Genomic DNA, 19681 nt, shown 5'->3' on the forward strand with positions numbered 1-19681 from the left:
ACCACCCAGAGCCAGACCAGATCGCAGAGCTGAACCACAATCAGAAGTTTGTTCAACTTTTCTTTTTTTTTTTTTACAAAGATCGTTCTCCAGGGAGTGGATGACATAACATGGAGAACTTTGGTAAACTTCAGCTCTCCTCAGCTGCCCTCCTCGTTTTGGAGGCCTGCGATATTGATGATGCAACAGACCAGACACTGAATCCGCTAGTATTTTGACTCACAGGGGAGGAACCGAACACAGGTGTGCTCCTTGAAGCCTGCATTATGTTAGGCAGCTTTCCAAACAAGAGCTCAAACATCCATGTTTGGCGAGAGCCTCTAAATATCACAGTTTCACAGATTTCCCCCCAGAAGGCAGTTGAGCGTGTGTCGGGGGCTGAGAGGGTGATTTGGTGATACTTGATACGTGTCTAAATTTACGTCGGAAAACATTTTGAGAACGGAAAAAGAGCAGAAACACACGTAGGATTTAAACTGACACACTTGTGGATTATCAGTTACTTCCTCGTAGATTTACGCAAACAAACACACACGTTGAAGTTGTGCGACAAATCAGATGTTCTACCTTGTGTCCATCGTGGCCGAACATTCCAGGTGGGCCCGTGACGCCAGGCTCTCCCTAAAAAAGGACAAATCAGGTCACATTCAATACACCAACACCATTTGAGAAATCAATCTGGGAAAAGGAAAGATGACACTATGCATACTTTTAGTCCTTTCGGGGCATGACCAGGTGACTGTCCGTAATCTCCTTTTTGTCCCTGAAACATAGTTTTAAAAAAAACATTTTCTCAGTCATACTTTCAGAGACACATTGGCCCCAGTGGGGACGTGATGTATCTCAGTCTGCACCAACGTCCGAAGCATATTTTCGGCATTGCCCGCAGCCTTCCACTTCTCAAGGCGCAGCAGTTACACCATCAAAGATTGATGAGTTCCTCCAACTTATTGGGGAGTCTAGCGGTTGTATTTACAGAGACGTGCAGTCCATTTATGCCCTGCGGGGACTCGGTTTACACCGAGCCGGCGAGAAGCGGTGCCGAGTGATCGCGTACATTCTTCTCCCTTTTCGGGCAGTGGGAATCTTGTCGGTGCTTTCTGGGTCAGCAATCAACGTCCGATCACACGGACGAAGGGAGCTGCCCGGAAATCTACGCAATTATAACGTAAGCGGCCCGCAGAGAAATAGATAATTTCCTGTGTTAGCGCTTTTAGTATGAAGAAATATGAAGGAAAACGGTGCAGAATGGAGTTGTTTGGATCTGCTGTCAAATAGCGGCTGCTGTCGGCTGATTGCGAGTGTTATGACACGTTTTATTTAGAAAATGAATGTTTGGGAACGCCAAGAAGTCCGTGCCGTGACCCACTTTGGTGCTATTCTGATATTTCTGAAATATTGCGGCTGTGCTTTCCAGATCTCCTAGTGCAAAAGTGGAAAGATATGCACTGTTTCAAGGGAGTATGCTGTATTTTACTGGGTTGTTGGAAAGATTACAACAGGAGTTCCTATCTGTATCAGCCTGTTTCAACCTACATGTTCTTGACAGCAACAACTTGGCATTGAAAAGTCTTCGTGAGGATTTTCTAAACAGGGCCAGGAGAGCAACTCCAGCCAAGAGCAGCATGCATTCCCTTAACATTGTGTCTTTTCACCATCTAAAGGTTTTTATCTTGGCTACATAATCCAAATAGTTTAAAGTCAAAGAGAAGCTAAATGAAGTCATTTCTCCTGAAAGCTGAAGACCCTTATAAGCACTTGTACCTTGCATTGAATATACGCATTTTAAGCCTTCATTCATTCCACTTTCAAAGAAATACTTCACCGGCAGGATGACCGTTTGTGTATTAATTACTCACTGCGGGTTAACTTGAACAAAAAAAATCCAGAGTACTTCCCAAACATGAGCTTTTTTTCTCCACTGAGTGCTGGCGCAAGCGTGAGACTGTTGTGGCGGAGGTTTTTTAATCAAATGCGTCGGCCAAATGCGTGTTTGGGAAGTACGGAGCGTAAAACTGGAGAAACGAGACTTCTCTAGCGTGAGTTGTGTAAACAGATTTCTGATATAGTATTGCTATTGCTGGTGATAAACCTGGCTTCCATTGACTGTGATTCATTAAGGATTTACTCTTTGATGATTGAAAAATAATTTAAGGTAACACGCTGTGAGTAATACATATTGAAATGTTAATTTAAAGGGTGATATAGTCCTTTAAAGTCTATAGACTACTCACAGCCGTAGTCAATTAACTATCATCCCTTCTCAATTTCTCATCATTACCAGATAAAATGATGAATTCAAAAGTAAATTCAGCTGACACAGTATGTTTTTCATCTAGCGTGTTCATTTTTTTCTTTTCAAAAAAAGAGAGCTGTGCCAGACCAGACTGTCTGCCGTTTGAGGTTTGTGTGCACACGGGTCAAACTGAGCTGAGTCAGATTCGGTTAAGCTCCACTTACACGTATGTAGAGTATAGGAGTTATTATTTTTTTTTTCCCCATGTTAAAGCATAAAACAGGCCAAATGATGGTTTCAATTATGTTGTTTTAAATGTTTGAAGACAGTGTGGTAAATGCTGAAATTCTACCCATTGCAATGGATTAGGTGCAGTACTACAATTTTCCATTTATTCAGCATAGTTTCACATAAAGACCGTGATATAAGACTGACACATTTAGGAGCGAAGCAACTGTGTTGACTATTCAAATCAGCTGGAACACAGAGTGACGTCAAGTACTTGATGAGTCAGAAAGACTCAAAACGGCTGTTCTCGCCCGAAGGGAAACACATGGCCTTTTGAGAGACTAGACAAGTTGTAGTGTGAAGCCAAGAGGATCTGACCTCAGACATGCAAACAAAGAGAAATCACAAACAAACAAAATGGGAAAAAAAACGCAAGAACTACTTATTATTCGAAATTTGCATTGTTGTTTCATTGGTTTTATATGGAGCAACGAGTATGTGCCATAAAATGCTCCGTCACATATTTTTTCTCTATCCTATTTACAACTCTATCCTATTTAGGCATCACGTAACTTCAAGGTCCACTCTGTTAGTTATCTGAAAATGTAGACGTGGTTCCTTGCTGTGTTTCTTGATGTAAGTAAACCACGTGGCATTCAGAAAAGGATACAGCTATTCAGTTTTTTTCCTTACTCAACAAATCCAACGAAATCTCTCATTATGTGGCTCTCAGCCTCAAGCCAAAGACGTTAAAAAAACTGTGTAGTAACTGCGTAATGTTTAGTAGGAATTTACAGAGTCAATATTCCCCCATAAGAAAGCACGGGACAATAAGAAAACTCTTTTTTTTTACTTCTTTTACTGAACTACACCCGCCAACCGAAGCATCGGGCGTCTTTTCTCGACAGTGCGAGCTCAATCAACACCTTTAGGTTTTAACACCGAGTTAGCCAGCGATATCGTTCAGCGAAGAAGGACGCCATTAGTCCCGCCATTATGTATGTATGTATGTATGTATGTATGTATGTATGTGATATACATACAAGATGAGCCTTAGTTTTCTTTTCCTTCCAAAATAAAGTTGGTTAGCATTTGACAGAGACGTATTGATTTGTACCTTCACTCCAGGAGGTCCGGGACGACCAGGATTTCCATGTGGGCCCGGGGGACCCTGAAAGCAGACACACATTAGGAAGACGCTAAGTGAAGATGATCATCAGTGTCATTGAACAGGCCTCCATTGCGGCAGCAAAAAAAAGCGGTGAGTTGGTCCTCCTGTATGTGAGGTTTGGACAGATGTTTGCACATATTGTTCCCTTTCCGCTGCTCGTCTGTGTTTTGGGACGGGTCGGCTGTGCCCCGAGGTCCCTCTGTGTTTGTGTATAGGTGCTCTGTGAGACGTGCCGCGTCTCCCGTCTGCCTCGCCTGTCTGCCTCGCCTGTCTGCCCGCCCGTCCCAAGTTATGACATATGGATGTGATTTTCCTCATGCCAACACTTTTCCACTGGTTTCTGGGGTCCCACACAGTGAAGGCCGCTCATCCATCACGCCACATTCCCGGATGGCTTTGCGCCACAGACTGTAGGTGTCTGTGATATATAACGTGCTTAGATGTAATTCATTGAGCCATCTGTGCTTCATGCTTGATCAAAATGTCCTATCTCCTGCAAGTCGGGCCAGGTGGGTGGATGTACGGGAGCGGAGGATGACGAGACGAAAGAGGACTGTGAATTCAAGCAAAGCTGCAAAGAGGGATTGTTTGGGGAAAGAAAGAAAAAAAGAAAAGCCACAACTTCCTGAGGCATCCAAGAGGAGCCTCCAGTTCTACTGCACACTTGTGTGCAGTGGGGTTGAAATGCTGAGCATGGAAAATCTTTCCCCGGCAAAACTGAAAGCATTGAAACATGTTCAGATTGCCTGAACAGGAAGCTACTGTATCTTCGGCCCGTTCTTTGAGTTGTTCAGACTTTCCAGAGAGACTCCCCCCCCCTCCCACCCCCGAGCATGAGGTGAAAGCGAGGGATAGGATTACTCTGAGTCAAACAGACGGAGGAGGCCAAGAGGTGTAAGTGTACGGATGGGTGATCCAGTCTCTGTTATTAATCTGCGCCGAATTACCAGACTGTGGAGAGGAATCCAGCTGCCCGGGAAGCTCCCCTCCCTTCAAACAGGCCAGACCTCTCCCCTCGCAGGCGCTCGATGCTGGACATATGGAGACACTTAACAGAAGCTCATCTACAGATTTCCTCCTCCTCCTCTACTCAGAGCATACCCCCGTTTCACTCGCTCAATATTGAAACGTATGGAAGTCGTTATTCCTAGATAAGCGGGGAAAAGGGAGGAGGAGACGTCGAGAAAACAGAATGTTACACATTGCATTCTTGCCGGCCGCGAGGTGAGGAGGCACATCGTCGATGACAAGGTGGGCGGGCGCTTTCCGAATGGAGACGAGCACAATGGAGGGAATGAGTCACTTTATCTGTTTATCTTTGTGTGGGCAAGACGAGGACTGAGGATCCTCTTTGCTTAATTAATGAAAAGAGCTCCTAACAGGGAACCATTCACACTTAAACGGTAATTAAAACATACACACAAGGGCAACTGTCAACCCACGTCAGCACACACACAGACACACAGACACACAGACACACACACACCTGAGGCCTGCAGGTGAAGGGCATCTGTATGCCAGAGTCGTGACCGGGTTTACAATGTGGGCCAGTGACTTTTACAGGAGTGACACATGGAGCGCTACTGTTTTTATAGGCCATTAACCCCGAACAGACCCGCTCACACCTTCAATGGACTGCACGGAGGGAAACCGTCTCCGGCCCGATGAATATCCAACACAATGTCTGTGAAAAGATCTTTACTCTTTTATTTTGGCAAGATCCTTGGTGCTAGGTGCTTTTTTTGTGCATCTGGATTGGCAACTAGCGCATGTTTTTTATTAATCTAATAACTGTTGAGTCTATAAAACGTACAAAACATAAAAGTAATCAAATGCTTGGATTTGAAAAGCTCGTTAATTCCTAGCAGAAAGGGTGATCTGGCTTTTCCTTGGATCTTTGATGTTTTTTAAAGTGGTGATGCTCTTCTATTTTATGCACTTAAAACTGTTGCTGCAGGTGTAAATATGTTTTGTATTTGTCTGGTGTGTTACAGTGTCCAAACATTTTAGTAACACATATAAAATTGTTCAGATTAAAGGACTACAAGTCTAGAAGTTTACAGATGCTCACAGTTTTGAGAACTTAATCAAGCCCCTGAGAAGACTGCTCATTTGTGCCCACACGTGCAATCCATTTCAGAAGAATCTACATTTTACAACATACATAAATCAGCCCACTCAATCATTGGCAAACGCGGAGCCTCCAGAGCCTTCTTATTACATGTCCTAATGGACAATTACTTAACTATTCTTTAAGTAATTATGCGAATGTTTTCAATTTCACAGAAAACCCAGCATCACGTCCTGACTGCTCTCTGGCAGGTCTGTTTCTCTGCACAAAGCCCCCTTTGAGCCGCTCTCCAGCCTCTCCTCCAGGGCCACGTGACCTCCAGCGCTCTGCCGGGCTTATGGCCGGGTCGAGGAACGAGGACACTCGCACACCTAAGAGCTGCTGACGGTGGTGAGACTGTCTGCTCAGTAAGGCGGGACACCTCACAGTCTGAGAGGAAAAGCCCTCACGGTGCCGGGTCGCCCCGAGCTTGAGCACCTTTGTGATGAGTGGGAATGCCCCATATGCCGTTCACACATTTTGTGATATAGCACTTTATTGCTTCGAAAAGGTGAAATCCTCTTCCACAGATTAAAGCTCACTGCTAGTCAGACAGTCCTGAGAAGAGTAGATTTATAACACCTTTAACTTCTTGAGGCTTTTTAACTTCGCAAAACAAAAGAGACCAAATCATGCGCTGCTGTCCTTCGCCGTCTTTCCCATATTTATTTATTTAAACTGTAGATGATTCATGATCATTCTCTACACAAGCTTCTACATTACTTCCCTGAGAGCAATCCTCAAGTTATTCATAACCAAAATCGACCAATCATAGAGAACAGACAATGGATGTAGGAGGTTGTGTCCTTGCTTTTCCCCTGCGTGTTAGTAAATAGCCTACAGTCAGTGTAAATCTTTGCTTATACTGTGTTATATTGTATTTATGTCTCGCTACAAGCTCCTGACCAATAGCCGTTTGTTTGGAGACGATAAAATATCCACGACATACATCTTAAAGCAAATCATGGGGGTGACTAACTCAGAAAGCGGCTTAAATATGGAAGTATTGCATGTGTGAAATGTAAAATCCTCTACCATAGTGAAAGTGGCTTTTATTCCTACTGTTTGTACAAGTAATGCCCAGACCAGAGTCCACTTTGGAGATTTCTGTCGATCATGTGTGTTGCTGTGAGGTATTTCTTGCTAATCACCTGAACTATCCAGGAAAATTCTGATGGTTCAGGAAAACAATCAGTGAAACCTAAACTGCACCCTCAGGTTCCTTTTCTTTTTTTTTTCTTTGCTCTGAGTCTGCAATTGGCTCTCGAGAGCTTGATGATGAATGAACTCTACAGAGGTTGGTGTACGACGGCAGAGAGCTGCTGAGCTCCAGACAGGGTCTTAAATGCCTTTAATAAGATGGGGACAAAGCCCTCTTTCTTCCTCGTTTAAAGAGATTGGGTTCCCAGCAGCCCACCCCTCAGAGGCCTGAGTGCAAGGCACAGTCTCACAGCAGTGGCAGGTAGCTCATACACTCCTCAGTAGCACAAGTTCCCCCGCAGGAGAACCTCAGCAGGGGTCTGCAGAGGAGCTAACTAAACAACGCATCTCTCCATTGTCTCATGCCTTCAGGTCCAGGCACATTCATTGGAGGCTTAGGACTCACTGTGATGCGAAATGGTTGTTCTGCTTTGTTCATTTTTCATACCAGGGCAGTGAAGAGGCAGAGAACGACATACGCAGCCATTAGTTGAAGGACTCTGAAATTGAAATAACAAACCGTCCCTTGGGACAAATCATCTCCCGGTGTGTTCGCTCTTTACTTACTTTATATTTACTCTAAAAACACAAGCTTAAAATAACATCTGCTCTCACTCCGCCCGGCTCCATCAGCAGCTCACAGTTGTAGACTGACATTTTGCTCCAAAACGAGCAATATGGCACCGCAGGACAGAGTGTAACACACGAGAATAATTCACAGATGTTAACGTAGGAGCTGTGCCTACTTTAAGTGCTGGTACTCTAGTGCACGGGATAGAAAGTGCTCGCTCCAAAATTATATATTTATATATCTCTACTCACAAAAGTTACCTTATTTTTTCACGTCAACTTAATACCTAACATATGTGTTCAATTAATTTTACATTGGCAACCCACGGATTTGTAGCATAGGGTTGTTTGCTCTCCAGCTTTTACAAATGGACCTTGGCAGCAGAGAAGAACAGCTTGATGAAACCCGGAGCCAAAGCAAACTAACGTCTGGCTGAATAATGCTCCGTAATCCAAAGATGTCACTGAGTGCTTGATCATAACGTACAAAGGGCTTCCACATCAGTGCACCGCTAACAGTGTTATCTCCCCACATTGCAGATCAGACAGGATTAAAGCATCATTAAGATACAGTGAAGTACGTCAGGAGGATTGTGGAGGGGAAATGAAAAGTGGTCATGGGAAAACAGGGGAAGGTGAAAAGGGAAACTTGTCGCTGGTTGGGAGAAACTCACCCTCGGACCCCTCTTCCCTGGCTTTCCTGGCAAGCCTGGAAGTCCTTGAAGGCCCTGGAGAGAAAATATAAAGTATGTCAAGGAGAGAGAGAAGCCAGTGTTGTCCCTGCCTTTTGTCGTTTCATTTCAAGGGGTGGAACGTTTTGCGTGTGGAAAACTAGATATTCAATCAGTGAATACATCTTGAATCTCATTTTTCCCCTGATTCTACATTGAGTGAAGTTAGCTGAGAGTTGCAAAACACCGAGTGAGGAAGGTGCTTGCAGGCATGCAGATGTCCTGTTAGAAGCTAGAGAGGTCCGTCCCTTTAAAATCAATAGGATTTGAGCCCAAACCCACGACAGTGCACAGACTGATGAGTGTGACTCATTTGCACTGGCAGGGAGGTCGCCGCTGGCTACGGCCAATCACATTCATGTTGGGGCATTAGCTAGCTTTAAAACAATTTCATACATGGATTAACAAAGCTCTAAAAGGTCACATCTAATGAGGGGTCAATTTGAAGAACCAGAGTTTGCTTTGAGATCTTTGATTGTTACTTATTTCCCCATGGCTCCAGATGGTTCAAGGAAGAAGAAGAGGAAATGGGTCTGAACTCGACTCGAGGCGGTCCAGCTAGAAATTGGGCTACTGTAATAATGTCAGAGGTACGGTATGAATTGAGCACTTTTGTCCGACTTGGACAGGACCAACTGCTATAAAAATACTCTCTCAGCCAGCATGCACATTTTTTTACTATAACAATTTGGGATTTAAGTCCTAATTTGAGATTAATTTGTCCTGAATAACAATTAAACTATTACAAACAATCTTGTATATAGGCACAGCAACAAGGTGTAAAATCCTAGTGGTGCACAACTTTTAAGGGAGCACTTCTGCAAAAGATAGACCAATACACCTTTTAAAACTTACAATACAATTACAATATTACCAAACAGATTGATTAACAGTTCATCCAATTAATCAATACAATGTGAAAACATGGTTACATATTGTCATATATCTTTAAAATATGCTCTTATTTTGAAATTCTTATGTAAAAAAACAAGTTTTTACATGAGAACATGAACCAAAGGACGACCTATTTTATTATTTTTCTTTAAAAGAATAGATTGTTTTTCATTCAGATGTGAGTAAGTAATAAATGTGTCACATTATATTTTCGTCAGTTGATACGAACACAACTGTTTGTGTTAAAATGGGCGTATGCAATCAGCTTATTAATCACAGGTTCCTGAATTGAATCAAATCAAAAATGTATCGTGGCAGATTTTGTGATATCAGCAAATATCGCCTGGTTGTCTGCAAAAACAACATTATATTGTGATTAAAATGTGATTTACAGCCTTAATTAAAGCGTGTCAGATCTGTGCATGTGCATCCCTAACAGGATCGATTCAGCCGCTGATCAGTGTGTTGACATCCAAAAGATTTTCTTTCAAGAACCCCTTCATTAGACTGAAGACATTACTTGATTATCTGGCCATCAATTGTGATCCTCCGCCCTTCAGAGTTTAAGCCTGTTGAACGATACATCGATCAGAGCAGTCGTGTTGTCTTTAACAAAAATAAATGTGACACTTGAGAGTCATTGAAACGTATGCCTCCTTAAAGAGACTATGGCCCACTAATGTCCAGCCGGTTCACAGAAAAATGGGTTCAAATACTCAACAATGTCTTCTCATCATCACTAAAAACTGCCTCAACATAATGAATAGTCTATAGCTGAGTCAGCAATCTGTTTAGACTTTGTACTACTCGACTGGTGAAAGCCCTCAGGAAGGCAACCTTTACCGTACACCAGGGACAGATCGGTTACAGTACTTCTGGCAGAAGCAGAGCTGTGGTTTCCTTCGCTGCCAAAGCAGCAAGGCTTTACTTAAAATATTCTTTTCGGTCAAACATTACCCAAAAGGAGACAGATAAGTCCTTTTAACAATGGAAAATGTGGGTAACCTTACATTCAATAGAGGATCTGGGTCTGACAGGACCACACACTCAAAATGAATACAGTCTGCAGCCAACACTTGTTGGTGGATGACAACATTTCGACTACATTACCCACCAACACTTTGCTATGAATTAATAAAAGAACGTCTTACTCTGCAGTCTCAAGGTGATCGGATGATTTAACCTCATTAGTATTTCTTCAGTTTTTCAATTCTTGTTTTTTTAAGCTTTGGAGCCTCAAGTCCTCCCCTGGCGGGGGAGAAGCCCCTCTAGAGGCTTTAGTGAGGTCATATGAACCCCAAATGAGTTATAATACTTTTGTTATTTGATATCATTCAGAATTTATGTGTGAATAAAATGTATGTTTTCCAAGAAAAACACTTTTATACCATATTTTGAACTATGAACATCCAGCATTATATGAGCTAGATTTATCAAAAATGCCTCCTTAAGCAGTCACTGAGTTTTTCAAACTGTCTGGTTCAGGACCGTGACAACATCCCACATACTAACAAGACACCTTTTTGGAAAGGTAAGGACCTAAAGAATCTGCAAGAAAAATCACAATAAACAAAGGATTGGGGTGTTACGAAGGAGTTTCAGTCAAATAACTGTGTTGTTCGGTTCAAAAAAGGAAAAGTGAAACCTTTATGCCAAGACGTGGTCGGTTTGGTGCATGCTGGGTATCCAACTGTGCATAAATTTTCGCTTATGATGTGTGAAGCGAGACCGCCGCAGTCGAAAATGTCAAAGAGAGAAGGGGGAAAAAAAACAGTCCGGCCGCATTTGGATTTTTCAGGTACTAATACACAACACACAAGGATGTACCTGATTTATTAGACTCCGACAAGCTCGTAGGCTTAAGAAAATGTGTCTTTTATTAAAATCCTCAGCAATTTAAATGAAGTTTATCAACGTTGTGGTTCCGGAGATCCTTTAGGTAACGTCACTTCACTTATTCTTCTCTTTTCTTCTCCGATAATGGGCGCCGCGGGGCTTGCTTAACCCTCAGGCTCGTGGTGTGATGTGAGCAATAGTCTAGTTGGTGTCATTTCTTTTACAGAAATGCAAAACTTCAGATCTGCCATCAGAACAATGTGTTTTCAAAATGTAATACGTTTGTGGTGCTTAAAAATAGGGAAAATAGCTTGAAATAACTTGGATAAAACGCTGACTTTACATGGTGCAACCCTATTCTCACACTTACTGGTTAATTGTGCTCAAGGGGCGTTATCCTTATTACACATTTAACTCTATTTTAAAAGTATCCGTTCTCTGAGCAGTCACACTTTCTCTCAGAGGAATCTAGCGCCTCACCGCCAGCTCCTCCGCTCAGAGAAGCACTAACTGGTAAAGGCCAGCTCTGACCCTGAGTATTTCTACCACTGCTGCTAAAAAGGAAATCACACATTATTCGCCAACAATTAGACAGGGCTAGAGAAGTCTTTAACACCACATGCAAGTAAGAAGCAAACATTTCAGGGGCGCTACGCTTTGTGACCGCTACCACTGACATACCAAGAGGCCTGCAAGGGACAGTTCTGGAAATCAAAGAAAGGCACATTTAAATAACAAGCTTGTATGAAACTTCTATATCCAGGTAAACCAAATAAATTGGTCGAAAGCGCTGAAATATGGCAGTCAAAATGTGAAGCATGCATCTATTACAATTCAAACGCCATATTTCACAAGATATTCATTCATAAAATAAACACTAAACTGCAAAGTCACGAGAAAAAAAAAAGAACCTGCACAAAGACGCACGTACTGTTGCTCAAAGACCTGGCGAACATGCACATGGTCGTGCGTGGGTTTTCAGGGGAAAGTGTGTGTTGTGTTCGAGAGGAGCTTGCAGGACTCACCGACGGTCCTGGTTCTCCCTTTAGTCCAGGTGCTCCATCCAGCAGTGAGAACTGGCTCGGTTCCAGGAGGTACATGTGGAAGCCATCTGTTGCAGCTGTAGTGACTGGAATAAGTGAGGTGGGCTTGACATCCTGCACGCTCGTCACTCGTGGTATCTCTGGAGCTTCTGTGGCCGACGGGTTGAGAGCAGCTGTGGCGTGAAGGTCCGGCCGCAGCTCGGACGGTCGGGCGGAAGCAGGTAAATCCGTTCTTTCGCCGGAAGGTTTTTTGCCCGCAGTCTGATGCGCAGATGTTTCGTTCACCGTTGACAAGCGGCCAGCCTTTCTGGATGCCTCCGCCAATGAGAGTTGAGTTGTGTGGGGGACAGTGATGTTTGGGTCTGTGGAGATTAGAGGTAGCAGGGGGGGGAACACGGGCCGATACGTGTCGGCTTCTCTGCATTGTTTCTTAATGTAATCACAATAGTTTTGAGCTGCCTTAGCAGAGGGATAAATGTCAAACTGGCAGATGGCACCCTCGAACGGCATCGAGTTGTGGTTCATTTTGCCCAACAGGAACGAGCCCTCCGCATCCAGAGCCTCCTCTTTTTTCAAACGCAAATCTGCGTGCGCGCTTCTCTTCCCGCAAGAAGTATGCAGGGACACCCGGCGTCCTCGGATGTCCAAAGCCAGATTGTGCCACTGGCCATCGTGGACGTCGTAGTCGAAGAGCACAGAGCTCCTCTGCCCCACGCGCACCAGGATCTTCCCCGGCACGAACTGCACTCCGAGCTGCACTTTCCTTTTCTTAGACAGAACCGAGAAAAGGAAGGCGCCGTTGACGCGATGAACAGACAGGCTGAGGATCAGGGAGAGGTTGGTGGTGCTGTAGGAAGCGGGGATGACAGTGTGCAGAGGCACCTGGACGCGTGCCCTCGGCGTGAGGATAACCCCAGACTTGAAGAAGATGATGCCATTAGGGATGGCTCGAGCGCCTGAAGATGACGACCCGGCCGATCTTCGCCCAGAGAGCCCGAGCTGCTGCAGAACATCCACATCTTCAGAGAAATAGGAGAGAGAAGTCAGTGTCTCTTAGATTGCACCCAAAGATGCTAAACTTGTATTGGTCGTTTACATGCAACGTGTTCTCGGCTTCTACTTCCCCCAAATGACTGTAATTAACCACTTTGATAAAGGCCCAGACCACAAAGGACTTTACAGAAGCTACTGAAAGGAAAACGATGACAACATATAAATGTCAAAATGGAAAAAGTAACAAAGAAAAGGCTAACTGCATCACATATATAACTGTATATGTGCACTTAATAAAAGCAGAAAGTGCAGCAACATAAGTATTCATTATGTTGCGAAGCCAAGCTGGGAGTTCACGAGTTAAAAGTTGGACTAATGGAAATCCTGCAGCAAAAGCAGTTTAAAAAGGCTGCTGAGAATTTCCGTTCGGGTCACACGTCAACATCCAGTTCTGGAGATTGCCGCAGATTATGTAATCGTTACATCAGCGTTAATTAAAAGGATCTTGGGAAGCGGAGGCTGGACGGATCCCAGGAGAGGACGGTGTCGGGGGTTTCAGGACACACGCATTTAGTGCGAAGACAGAACGGTCACCTGACTGTATCTGGAGATGTCTGTTGATTAAAGATGATGGCTCTGACAGGGGCCCATAAAAACATGCTGCAGCATTTCCTGTGGGTTTTAATTGCTACTTGCATCTCACGGGGGGGAAGTGTTGGCAATTTTCACACATTACAGTCTTGTGTGTACTGTGTATTACTCCTAATTGGATCCACAGCTCTGTGTGAGGCTTTAATGAAATCCACATTTCGCAGCCGTTGTTTCAAGAGTATTCTTTACAATGAATGCACATTTTTCGGGAGCCGTGATTATGAGCCTTTTCAACTACAAGTGTCTCATTGTCTACTGGTGACCAACCGTTACAGTGCGCACAAAGAGAGGCTCACACGCTGGCTGTGATGCTGATTTGACTCCATGTAGTATTTCATAAGAAGTCAAGCTAAAATCAGAGAGGAAAGATAATTATGTCAACCTCTAATTAAGGTGTGCACGATGCCTGAGATGAAAAATGACATTCTGACCCTCTATAAATCACATCAGTGGTCATTTTGTGCTCCTACTTATTAACAAAAGATGCAACGGACATGATTAGTTACCTTATTGGGATCTGCCATGAGAAGCAGATAATTAAGGAGTATTAGTAATGGCTGAAATGAATAATCAGCCTGCATCCCTACTTTAAAGTAACTCTCAACTCCAAAAAAGGTATGTCCTGTGCAGCCCCTTAACCCACGTTGGTGCCGAATCCCAAAACAAGAACCTCTGAAACAACAACCAATGTTATGCTAAATCTGAGATATAGTTTTTTGCAAGCAAAACATTCAGTCAAATCTGGTTTTGGTTCAAACTTTTAAAACAGACAGGAAAGATTCCCATCACCATATTATTGTTAGGCACCGGTACAAGTCATTAGCAATGTCAAACAACAGCGTTCTGTTTATTTTAGTACGGTTGGAAAAGAAGGAGGAATTGATCCGCAGCCAATCAGCATATCCTGAGTACAGGATGTACAAAAAAAAAAGCTAAAAGGATTACTTATAGATCTCAACTATTCGTCCTCTAATACAAAACAAATGTGTGCGAGACTGAAATAAACTGCTAAATGATGTTTTACGGCTCAGCAGAGGAGGAACGAGTATATAGACACTAGACATGTTCGGGGGAGGAGACTGTGCTCAGTGTGTGCAGACAGTGGGAGGGCAGCTCGATGAAGAACCCACACACGGGAAAGAAACATCAAAGGAAAACGGAGCAACTCTTTTAGCTGAATTTCCCGCATAGCACTCATTGGAATTGTTAATATGGTACGAGGAAGGCAAAACTGTTCTATAACTGTGTGATTTGTGATCTACTTTCATGGCGTACTCTGTACGCCGGGCCGCCTAAGGCTTTTTTAATGACCTCCTGATGAGGTGAAAAGAAAACCACCAACGGAGAACTGAGCATACAACACATGCCGGAGACGACGCGAAGCTCCAGAACACGACTTTTCTCACAAAGCTGGGACGTGCGCAGACTAAAGCGTTTCCCCTGTTAGGAGGCCATCAATGGATATTCAACATTCCCGCAGCGTCAACTTTAAAACTTAATTTGATCATTTAGGAAAAGCGCTGGCTCTCAGTAACACCGCTGGTTCTGAACATTTAACACAACTCGATAGAATCCAAGAACTCTGCGTCCAAAGACGTTTTTTTTTTTTTAATGGTCCCGCTGTGTTTCCTCAAGAAAGAAGGGGAATAAATTGCTGGCCTCTGACTCAGCATTAATGCATCCTCTAAACACCAGATATTACCAAATTCTGAAAGTCAGTCAAAGCTGGTTTCAGTTACACTTTTCCCAGCAATGGGAAATTACAATCCCCAACATCAGTGAGTTCATTCATGCCTTCATCTTATTACATATGAATCGTTTACCGTCGTCATTATTCAAACCATTTTCTGCCTCAATGGCATCAAAGTTGAAGTTGATATTTTTTCTTTGGGCGGGGTTCACACTTCATTCCCAGCACTGATATGCGAGTCTTTGCAGAAAGTCTGGACGCTTCACTGTGGCTGTGTTGGGCACTATGGTAGCTAACATTTCAAACGCCTGTACACATTAACAGTTAAGTTTCTTTCTGCTGTCTGAGGTAAAGATGTAGCGGCAGCGGCCCATGTGGTAGAAATGACTGCAGGGGAAAGCGTGCGGCACACCAACACTGGAGTGCGGCCAGCGCCAGTCAAACTAAAACGAACCCATGGCTTGTGGCCGGAGTCACTTTCCACATGCGCGTTTTTCCCCTACTCCTTGAGAAACAAGGCGACGGCGTAGTATTTATCTTACGAACGATTGCAGAACACTGTGCAGGTTTCTGAAACATTTCATTCCAATGTGAGAGCAGATCCCGACGTTGGCGTCTCCAGACGCTCGGCGGTCATTGCTGGAGGACTACGTCAAGCCATGAAGGTAGAGTTTCAGAGGAAATTGCCAGAAACTGTTCACATTGAGGGAGCGCGGCAGTTCACGTTATCAAAGGGCATCTAGAAGCTGCAGAGAGCTCTGACTGAATGAGATCTGGCAGATTTTGACTGACAGCTAAATAAGACAAAAGCATGCTCACAAGGGTCTTTAGATAGTGGAGTGTGTCAGACATCACTCCATGCACTCCAAGTCGACAGAAGAGAGCTTGGGAACCAGGGTAGACGGGTCATGTAACACCTTGGAACATCATATATATGAAATCATATAGAGACATGAAGGAGGGGTGAGGCTAGTTTCCAATTCCATCTCACTAAATAAATGTCCAAAGCCATTCAGAAATGACATCATTACGAAATACGTTTCACATTGCGATCATGTACAAGGAATGCCCTACTTTAAGCTCGTTTCTAATGTTCCTGCTGAGAGTATGGGATGTCGTGAGAGCGTGAGTGTGATGTACCTCATGCTCAATTTGCACCGAAAGAAAAGCCAGGGTTTGTCTACGGTTACAAAACGAATCCAGTTCAAGTGCTCAGTGCTCAACGTCCACGTCACGGGACAAGGGGCGGAAAAGAGCGGCCCATCTCCAACTAGGGCTTCGAAACTTTTCCAGGGAAGCGTGAACATATTGAATCTGAGTTTTTTTGGGGCCTTGACAGATCAAGCAGCAACGCTGACAGAGACTCTCACAGCTGACCAAGCTGTTAATGGAAAACATTGACGCTGATCGCATCGGCCTGAGATAAACCCTGGATAAACAAGGGGCTCGCGTTTGGGCGATGTGATTACTCACGGTGGATATTTTCACACTTCCTTTATCCGTTCTGTGTCCTATAGTCATTTGTATAATGCTAGGGCGTCCTTGTTTATCCTAAGATGTAATTCATGGGGCATCACCAACCTCTTATTTACATTTTCTTCTGTGCCTTTTGCACATTTGTGACACTACCTGCTCAACAATGTGTCTGCGTGTGTTGCGTCCTCAGCCGGACGTTGCTTACCTTGTGCTTGCGCTAGCCGTAGAGAGCAGGTGCAACAGAGTATAGTCCAAAGAATCAGAATCCTCCTGAAGAGGAAGACACAAGGTTAGACATTGCAATGTACTAAGCCAGATAGTCAAGCTACAGATAATATTTTTCTTTGAAAATTCATAAATCCTTCAAGTAGGTTTAGATTTTTTTGGTCTCTAAAATGTTGAGAAGAATGATAATTTTGTTATGCTAATGTTATCCTTCATTTTCTTACTTAGTCTGATCACAAGCTTTTATGCTATTATTTATTTATTCATTCATTCAATTATTCATAGCCACATGAAACAAAGAAAAGTGAGGTACTCTCTGCATAATTTGTGGCCTGATTGATTTGAGAGTTGCAGAACTATTGCTCTACCTACCTGCTGATTGCTGGCGATAGATAGCAATTTGCTAAAAAAACAACAACTGCTCAATACATCATCCCTCCTTGTTTTTATATAATGTTCCTAATCAAATAAAGATACAAACCACAGTCCAAGTTACGATATGAAAAGACGAAATGCTCGACATTCGTTTTCCAAAATCTCCCACAGTGATCAGATCTGCAGCAGCAGTGGCGCTTCGCTCAGAGGCAAACATCTGTTTCAAGACAACAAGCTTTGCCCTATCTCAATGGCCGACCTCCAGATGAGCTGCTGCGCTGCGGGACAAGGTGAGCGCACCTCTGACAAACACCAAGTGGAAGATAAAGAAAGTGATGCAACATAATTCATATATCAGTGCAATGTGATCTTCAACATGATAACCGTTTAATAACAGGCAAACCGCCTTGAGTATGCCTTGTATTATTGCAGGTTTTGAAAAAGTACAAAAAGAAGTTGCAGATCTTTTGCAACCCATAAAAGACCATGTGATCCAGGTCCACTGGAATTAGACCAACTGTTTTCACATGACAACTGTGACATGTATCATCTCATGTCAGCCAATAAAACACCCGAATGTTTGTTTTCCTCAAGACAGGAGGAGTGTTGATTGCTTTTTTTTGTAGAGAGAGTAGGGCTGTACAAAGTGTTGATTGTGAACTGATCATCACCAGGGTAAGTTTTTATTTGGGGGGGGGGGTTACACTCTCAGAGCTGATGATTTGGTCACATGCACCAAGTGAAACCCGGACGCCTGTTGATCGAGTGATGTTTGAAGGGAACGGGGCTCATAATGAACCCACTTACGGGGAAATCCATTGAATTTGTGGTTTCCCAGAGAGCTGCAGGAAGCCACTGGTCAACCACTGACACACTGACTGGAGCTTCTTTTTTTTAAGTTTACCTCTCCCCCTCTCTCTTTACAACCCATCCACTGCTCAGCAGAAACATTGTTGGAAGAAAAAAGAGGGGGATGCAGTTTTGTGATCAAGTCTCTTATATGTCCAGCGGTGCATGGTTATATGATGCAACATTCTGACTTTTATTTCCCCTCCCATTGGGACGGCAGGGCCAACCAGCTGAGTGAGACGCACAGCTGGGAGGGGAGAAGAGGGGGAAGAGGGGAGCAGAGAGAGGATTGTCTCCTCCTCTCATACATCTCCCTCAAATCAGTCCCAGATCGCTTGGCAGCTCTTTTCGAGTACAAGCTGCAAAAGACACAAGCTTCGAGACCAGTGCAGCGGGCTCCACTGACCGGTCCAAAGACCAGAGAAAATGTTTCCATAAGCTGTCCCACAACTTAGTGAAAGTACAGGCTGGCACCTGTCCAAGTTTAAAAACCGACTCTGAATATGAATATGCATATACATATAAACATTAACACGTTATTTCGCAGGATATAAGTAGAATAGTTCGACTTATAGACGATGAAATAACAACAATGCTGCTGGCATCTTAACGCGACTTTGTAACGGACGTTACTTCAGGTGATGTTCAAGAGCACACGACTTCATGTTGAAAACGTTTAAAACAAAACAAGCAAACAAACACAAAATAGAGATTTAAGCAGCAGGACTTCTGCAATGTATCCACTACTCACCCCCCGACTCCAGAGCTTCTGAGTTCGGAGTACGGGGCATTGTCCGGCTCCATTGCGGTTACTTCATTCTTCCCTGGGAGTTTGTACAACTGTCCAGACGAGGCAGATAAAGTTTTTCCATTCCAGGTGCTGCGCGAGGAGCGAACGTGACAGGAAGCAACAACACAACTCAAACACTGCGGGAATAACCGGCGGTTAAAAGACTGCTTTCTGCCATTGTCTTGTCTTGTCTTGTCTCCCTGTAGCCTCCTTCCAGGAGATGAATTAAAAAAAAAAAAAAAAAAAAAAAAAAAGGTCACTCCGGAGAGCTCCACCTGTGCACTTCCGATGTTTCTTCCGTTTTCCTTTTGCGCGCTTTTGCGAAGGACAATGCGCGTGAAGCCAAAGTCTGGTGCTGCTTTGCCGCAGCGAACCGTTGCAGGACAAGATGACGGCCGGCGTTGTGTGTGTGCGTGTGTGTGTGTGTGTATGTGTGTGTGTGTGTGTGTGTGTGTGTGTGTATGCGTGTGTGCGTGTGAGAGAGAGTGTGTATATGTGTGTGAGTGAGTGTGTGAGTGTGTCGACTTCCCCAAAATGAAAGTTTATTGTGGACAGAGGGAAAATCTTGAGAACCGGGAGAGGGGGAACACCTCCCTCTGTCGCCCTCAGCTGA

At 43.9% G+C, this 19681-nt stretch overlaps 1 protein-coding gene across 1 annotated transcript in view; it reads right to left on the reverse strand.

The window, feature by feature from the left end:
- Window positions 1-19391, reverse strand: part of col27a1b (collagen, type XXVII, alpha 1b) — a 58736-nt gene extending 39345 nt beyond the window's left edge. Inside the window, exons 1-7 of the mRNA XM_068604968.1 lie at window positions 19030-19391; window positions 17035-17099; window positions 12002-13038; window positions 8190-8243; window positions 3582-3635; window positions 710-763; window positions 568-621 (exon numbers count right to left, since the gene is read on the reverse strand). Coding sequence (XP_068461069.1) covers window positions 568-621; window positions 710-763; window positions 3582-3635; window positions 8190-8243; window positions 12002-13038; window positions 17035-17099; window positions 19030-19082 — 1371 coding nt within the window. The 5' untranslated portion in view covers window positions 19083-19391. The remainder of the gene's footprint in view (window positions 1-567; window positions 622-709; window positions 764-3581; window positions 3636-8189; window positions 8244-12001; window positions 13039-17034; window positions 17100-19029) is intronic.
- Window positions 19392-19681: the final 290 nt, after the last annotated feature.

Source organism: Clinocottus analis, unplaced genomic scaffold (genome assembly GCF_023055335.1).
Source record: "Clinocottus analis isolate CAN_PGR_092001 unplaced genomic scaffold, fCliAna1.0.p SCAF_7, whole genome shotgun sequence".
In the NCBI taxonomy this organism is placed as follows: domain Eukaryota; kingdom Metazoa; phylum Chordata; class Actinopteri; order Perciformes; family Cottidae; genus Clinocottus; species Clinocottus analis.